Genomic DNA, 6,316 nt, shown 5'->3' with positions numbered 1-6,316 from the left:
TCATCTGCTGAACTTCTGTAGGTGAAAGGATTCTGATACAGCGAACACAACCAACGAATTCCCTGCAAAAATATCCACACAAGTGAAAACCATCAAAATTCAGAATCTGGCAGTATAATCTAAATTAATAGCAGCAAGTCGGTTTACTTACTCCCAAGGATCATCCCCAACAAGTAGAACGTCATTCTCATAATCCACATAAACCAATTTCCACCCTGAACCTCTTGGGTCATTTAGCAGCCCTTCCAATCCAAACATGCATCCAATTGCAGAACATAGTTCTGCATAGTTTTTGAAACTAGTAACATCAATTGACCTTCCAACAGATCCCGTCTTTTGTACCTGTCAGCCAAAACCAAATCCATTAAACTCCGTTGAAACAACGAATAACATCATCAAAATCATAAATTTAAGGAATCGAAAAAATGCATACTTTTGTATAGGTTCGCACAGGTGGAACCACTTGATGCCATGAACTGTTGTTCTGCAGTAGACTGCTCTCATCAAGATCTATATTGCTTGAGGATGTACCGCCTGAGTTGTCTGCCAGGTCTTGCCTGGAGAAAGCCTGGGAGTCTGCTAGGCTTGCAGAGGTAATCTGAGACTGAAGATCCTGGCTCGAGCTCAAGTTACCAAGCAAGCAATCTGAGGGGTTGTGGAAATCTGCATTCTTTAGTGTAGAAAACTCATCCAGTATGGTGCTTGAAACAGAAGGGTCAATAACAGTGCTTACACCACTACCAACATCAACGTTTGGACAACCATAAATCCCACTTTGATTGTTGCTCTCATCTGACAAATCTCTCAGACTGCTTGAGTTAGAAATACAATTAAGGCTACCAGGACCTTGATGGGATGAAGTGAGCTGATCCACTTGGGGTAAAAGCCTACAGTTATTCAGGCTATTATCCCACATTTCCTGACCAATTGAAGTTAGGGAGTTATTTGCTTCACTTAAAACAGCTGAAGAATCTTGCAAACCAAACACAGACAAAGGCCCCTGTGATCTAAGTGTCCCGGCAAAGGGTTGACAAGACTGGTAAAATATGCATTCATCATTGTCTAGGAATGGAAGCGAACCATTTGTGCTATTGAAATCTGAATTAGGCATATCAGTTTGTTGGGAGTGGTAAAGTAATGATTCCAAAGGCGGCTGCATAGGCCGTGGGCTAGTTTGTAGTTGTGCTGCACTTTGGTTTTGGTTGGCAAATGTCAGCTGGTTCACAAGGTTATAGGGATTAACAAACCCTGCAGCCAATTTATCTTCAATTCCCTGTCCTGTAGAATTCAACTGGCTTAATTGATCCGAAGAAAAATCAGTTTCTAATTTTGTCTTGTCAGTGCTATTTCCAACTGGTGCTTGACTTCCAAACTTTGTTAGGTTGTTCAGCTTTCCTGGTAGAATTGCATGAGATGTTGTATTCACGTTTATTGCAGCAGATTGATCCAGAGATGATTGGGGAGGGTTTTGACTCTGTAGAGATGTATCTTCTGAAAAGAAAACCGGATACTTTTGGTTGAGTTTGGCCTGCATGGCCTTCATATCTGCTATTAGATCTCCATTAGCAGGTGATTGCTGTTGTAAAGCAGCTAAAGTTCCAGCATGATTAACAAGTTGAGGTTTCAGTAGCATATTGACTAGCTGTTCCGAACATAGATTTGAAATCGAGTACGGAAATGAGTTCCCATTTCCAATCTCAGGAACACGGATAAATGGTCTTTTAATCAAATTTCCCCACTCAGTTTCTGCTCCTGGTCGCACAAAAAACAGTCATATAAAAACATCTAACAGACTTTCTTGCATGAAAACTGAATAAAAAAACTTACCCAAGAATCCAGAGTGTAATGGCCGTTTAAGACTCGAAGTCAGAGAAGGAAATATGAAAAGATTTTCAGGAGTCTCAATTTCCCATGAACTAACCCTGTTCTGTTTATCACAACACCCTGGCTCATCCCACTCTACCTGTTAATGAAGTGAATGTAGAAGAATCAACAGTTGAACATTCAAAGCAAACAGAAAAACCCTTCATTTTTTTTTTGAAGAAAAACCCTTCATTATAATATTGATTAGGGAACATAAAAGCAAGATCACTTAGTAAAAGCTCAAAGTAGCTTAAGCCACCTGAAGATTCCGCCACTTTGAACCAGGCCATCTCAGTGGATCTAAATCACTAGTACTGACTATTGTACCCATATACCTGCAGAGAACATGCAAAAATGTTAACCTCTGGCCACGCATTAAAGCAATGAACATAACATTATCACATTGATAATGATGATGTTAATGTATCATGCAGAAAATATTGAAACCTGCTGCATTCTATCATCATTGAAAAGATTAGGAAAGACCAGACAGATATCTGGAAACCATTAAAAGGGTTTACTACACCAATCACTGCTGTTTATTTCATCATGACATGTTGTGGCACATAATTAATATACAATGCAATTCAGCCATTACCTGCGCTTACCCGACTCTTCTGTCTCGAACATCATTCCAAACCTCATTCCAACTGAGAGCTGGGTCCCATATATGGCCTTTTGGTATGTGGCCAAAGGTATGACAAATTCTGAAGGGCATGCCCTACGGTAGAGTAGAAATAGTAGCACAGTCAAGGAAAACTTCGCAAAATACACATATATAGAGTAGAGTACATATATATGTGCGAAATACAAATCAGTAAAAGAACACGCATTCATGCAAACCTTGGATTGTAGAATATAGTGAATGGACTTCGATTGGCTGCAGCATGAGCCGCAGCAGCAAGGACACCAATGTGCATGCTATCAGCAGATAGAACTGAGGACGGTAATGTTGTTTGCTGACGATTTGCTCGTCTCACACCAATCATTAGCTGTGACTTCTCATCCCTTGTGATAGTGACGCAAATATACAATCAGACAACAGTCAGTGGTAACTGACAACGTAATTCCAATATGTGTGTGTGTTGTTTAACAGGCCTAACACAAAAACAGTAGAGATTTTAAACAAATTGGAAAAGATTGTATCTGCAATTATTCGGCAAGCATAGCACCAAAGTTAATGGTTACTCATATTTGGAACTTCACAGCATGAAAACTTGGAACTCATTTCAACATCAATGTAGGCAGCAACGTTTACCATAAGGACTGGGAGAAGTACAAGCAGGTAATTACTTTGTACCTGATAAACAGCACCGAATCACCTGCTCTAAGCCTCTTTGCACCAACAAACAAACTCCATCCAGTTGTGAGAAGATGCCGCTTCGGCTGCCCTACATGGAAGGACAAAAATAGGATATATTCAAGAAATATTTCAACAAGAAAAAATAGTATTTATGGGAAGAGAAAAAATATATCAAATAAGAATTTATCTTCTACAACCACAACCAAAAAGTCAACTTCACATCACTTAACACAACATAGGATAGAAGCAACTATTTAAACATTCTCACCGCGATAAATATGGCGAAATGTCCAGCTGTTATCATGCAAGTCTCGGACAACAAGTTCTTGGCTTGGTGGTTGCATTGTGAAATCCTGCAATACATGACAAGAATAATGTGAATCCACATCATCCTGTTCCAATATAGCATGAAGAGGTTTCCCAAACACCAAAGAAACAGGAAATCAAGAAAGCCTCACTAGTTGAGGGAAGAGCTTTTCTGCTGCTCTGCGCGGCACAGAGAAGCCCCCATGTGTGCTTGTATCACTTGCAGTCAAAGTTTTGCAGAAAAATTCACTTGGATGTTTGCTAGGCTTTAGTCCAAAGTCTGGTACCGGGAAGACATCCTTTTCCTGATAAAACAATAAATTATTTACCATAATTCACAACTTTACAGCTAAGAATAGATAAAAATGTGATAAATTTAAGGCAATGTAAATAGGAACTAAGCTTACAGAGTTCACTGGTTTAAGACTCATCTGTGCGTAGATTTCATCGGTTTCTTTGTCTGCCTGTTAAAAACATAATACAAGAGTGAAAAGAACATAGACATTCTTGCAGAACTTTTTGATAGTATGTTCATATGTGAAGGGAACAAGTAATAGTCAGCCAAAACACATACATGCAGTGTAACATTTTGAACTTGGCATAGCAACTGAGATGGGAGATTCGGATAGTTGGGAATCTGTGAGGTTGCCGTTCTTTTCGTGGAAACCGCCACCTACATTTACATAGGAAATGTTCATCAGCTGTCACATACTGTTGGTATAAACAGAAACAGATCAACTTTGAAGCTGTGACATATCTTATAATGTAGCATATTTATTTTATAAGTTTCTTAAAGCGAATGGTAAAACAGCCTAATCCCCTATCCTCAAAGCCATGTGCTCAGAAAAATTAAAATTAAAAATGACCCAGCAGATATCTTACTATAAAGCTGTCTGATAAGTAAAGATGCTGGACTTATGAGTGGATCTTACTAAAGAGGGTGAGAAACTAATCCAAACCTGTTCGCTGTGTCCTTGAGGGAAGTAATATGAAAGACTTCCCACCTGAGGCAAACAAACAAGTGGGCCGGCGCAGGCATGCCATAACTCTGAATTTATAGCCTTCCGGGACCCTGAACGCAATTATCCCAGGAGCAAATGTAATAAGACACAATTTTTAATAGTTTCGCATAACAATTAACAAAGAGGACATTTAATTAAGAAGTATAAAAAGGGGTTATTGAGTGTGCTCAACGTGCTCTATTCTGAGCCCAGACGTTAAAGATTCAAACTTCTAAAATCAAATCAAAGAAGGCAGAGTTTTTTTGAAGGGAACAAACCAGAATGATCCTGAAGTTCTTTCAATAGCTTCATCTCATCAAGTATGCTTGATTGTGCACCACTAAGCAAGCCCCCTGCTTTAATCTTCTCCTCAACTGAGCCCATTATCATGAGTTGCTGCGAGTCCCTCTCTATCTCAGCCAAAAGAAGCAAACTTTAACATCTTTAATACAAAACCGGGAACCCCAATACAAAAAGCCGTTACATCCCAGCAAGAAATCTCTCATTTTTTCATCTAAAAATCCAAGAATTGCTCTGTAGACGACCCAGCAGATCTGTTTGTCGCATATGATCGTTCAAATTAAGAGTGACCCATTTCTGAGAATCCCATATTCTGAGAGAAAACAAACAATCCAATCCAATCCAATGTTGGGGCACAAAAGCAGAAGGCCCACACAAAACCCTTCAGAGTAGAACCAAAATCAAGGAACAAAAACTGAACAAAGGCACTGCAGTGATCTTTTTTAAGAAGTAGTGGGGCTTTAATTTGGAACAAACCAAGACCCATCAGTTTTCATCAAAGCACGCGGACCAAAGCATGAGTCTTGAGTACCCTCTCTCTCTGTCTCTCTCTCTCTCTCTCTTAATCGAGTGCTTGTTTTTACCCTCCAAAAGAAACCGACCTTTCGATGAACCCACTTATCCTATTCCTACTGATTGTATCTCTCTTTCACAATAAACAAAGGGAACAGAGGATCTCTCTCACTCTATCTTAGTAAAGTTTCTCTCTTTCCTTTTTTTTTTGGTGAAAATTTTCTCTCTTTCCTTTGGTTTGCTTTGTTTTGCTTTGAAACTGGAAAGAGTGTATGTGCATGCTCCAATCCTACGCACACACTTTCTGTATAGGGGTGATCCGTTGCAGCTTTAAACTGTTGAGCAGAATGATAATATATATTTATTGTTATAATAGTAATGTTTTTAAGAGTTCTCTTCTTCTACAGCATTTGCGTCCAAGTGTGATAATAAAGAAAAGAGCAAAAAAGCAGAGCAAGACTAGCTGAACACGAAAACAGTACAGTACTGATTCAGTACAGTAACCTCCTCTCTCTCTCTCTCTCTAAGATCAGAGAGAGAGAGAGATTTTCAAAAAAGGAGGGACTAGGGAGAGCTATTTTAATGTGGAAAAAAAAAACAAAGAATGTCAATAATATAGCGTATTTTAGCACGTGGATTACGAGGATTTGCAGGGTCCTATTCTCTGTCAGCTTTTGCATATATAGCTAAAGATACTAGCCACTTTTCACTACTCTCTTGTAAGACTTGTATTCCATTTATTTATTTGTATATGAAGCTGTTCATATAAAGCTGTTCATATATAGATAAATAATTAATAATTAGGGTTTGTTTTTTCTTTCGTTATTTTTGGTTTTGGAAAGAGGAAGAGAAGAAAAAAGAAATAAAAGAAAAGCTGCTTTCTTTTTTGCGTCTGGTGTTTTGACTGAACTGATGAACATCACGCGTGCCGTTCACGACAAAAAATAATCAACAGGGCGAGGCGCACGTTAATGCATGTGCCACGTGTCAGATTCCTGTCTGATCCGTCGCGGCGCCGTTTCTGCGTTTC

At 39.1% G+C, this 6,316-nt stretch overlaps 1 protein-coding gene across 2 annotated transcripts in view; it reads right to left on the bottom strand.

Moving 5' to 3' along the window:
• MP (Transcriptional factor B3 family protein / auxin-responsive factor AUX/IAA-like protein) overlaps positions 1-5,827 on the bottom strand; it is a 6,213-nt gene extending 386 nt beyond the window's left edge. The window contains exons 1-14 of one of the 2 annotated variants that reach the window (XM_021975323.2): positions 4,752-5,827; positions 4,432-4,544; positions 4,047-4,145; positions 3,880-3,936; positions 3,625-3,777; positions 3,435-3,519; positions 3,164-3,254; positions 2,707-2,871; positions 2,462-2,584; positions 2,123-2,198; positions 1,828-1,963; positions 434-1,752; positions 152-342; positions 1-62 (exon numbers count right to left, since the gene is read on the bottom strand). The exon at positions 1-62 is cut by the window's left edge and continues 386 nt beyond it. In XM_021975323.2, coding sequence (XP_021831015.1) covers positions 1-62; positions 152-342; positions 434-1,752; positions 1,828-1,963; positions 2,123-2,198; positions 2,462-2,584; positions 2,707-2,871; positions 3,164-3,254; positions 3,435-3,519; positions 3,625-3,777; positions 3,880-3,936; positions 4,047-4,145; positions 4,432-4,544; positions 4,752-4,863 — 2,782 coding nt within the window. In that variant the 5' untranslated portion in view covers positions 4,864-5,827. The remainder of the gene's footprint in view (positions 63-151; positions 343-433; positions 1,753-1,827; positions 1,964-2,122; positions 2,199-2,461; positions 2,585-2,706; positions 2,872-3,163; positions 3,255-3,434; positions 3,520-3,624; positions 3,778-3,879; positions 3,937-4,046; positions 4,146-4,431; positions 4,545-4,751) is intronic. The other variant, XM_021975324.2, reaches the window with a different exon arrangement.
• Between the last annotated feature and the right edge of the window lie 489 nt (positions 5,828-6,316).

Source organism: Prunus avium, chromosome 1 (genome assembly GCF_965620075.1).
Source record: "Prunus avium chromosome 1, drPruAviu1.hap1.1, whole genome shotgun sequence".
Lineage (NCBI taxonomy): Eukaryota > Viridiplantae > Streptophyta > Magnoliopsida > Rosales > Rosaceae > Prunus > Prunus avium.
Note: the sequence above shows the minus strand (reverse complement) of the source record. Positions and strands in the feature narration are given on the sequence as shown.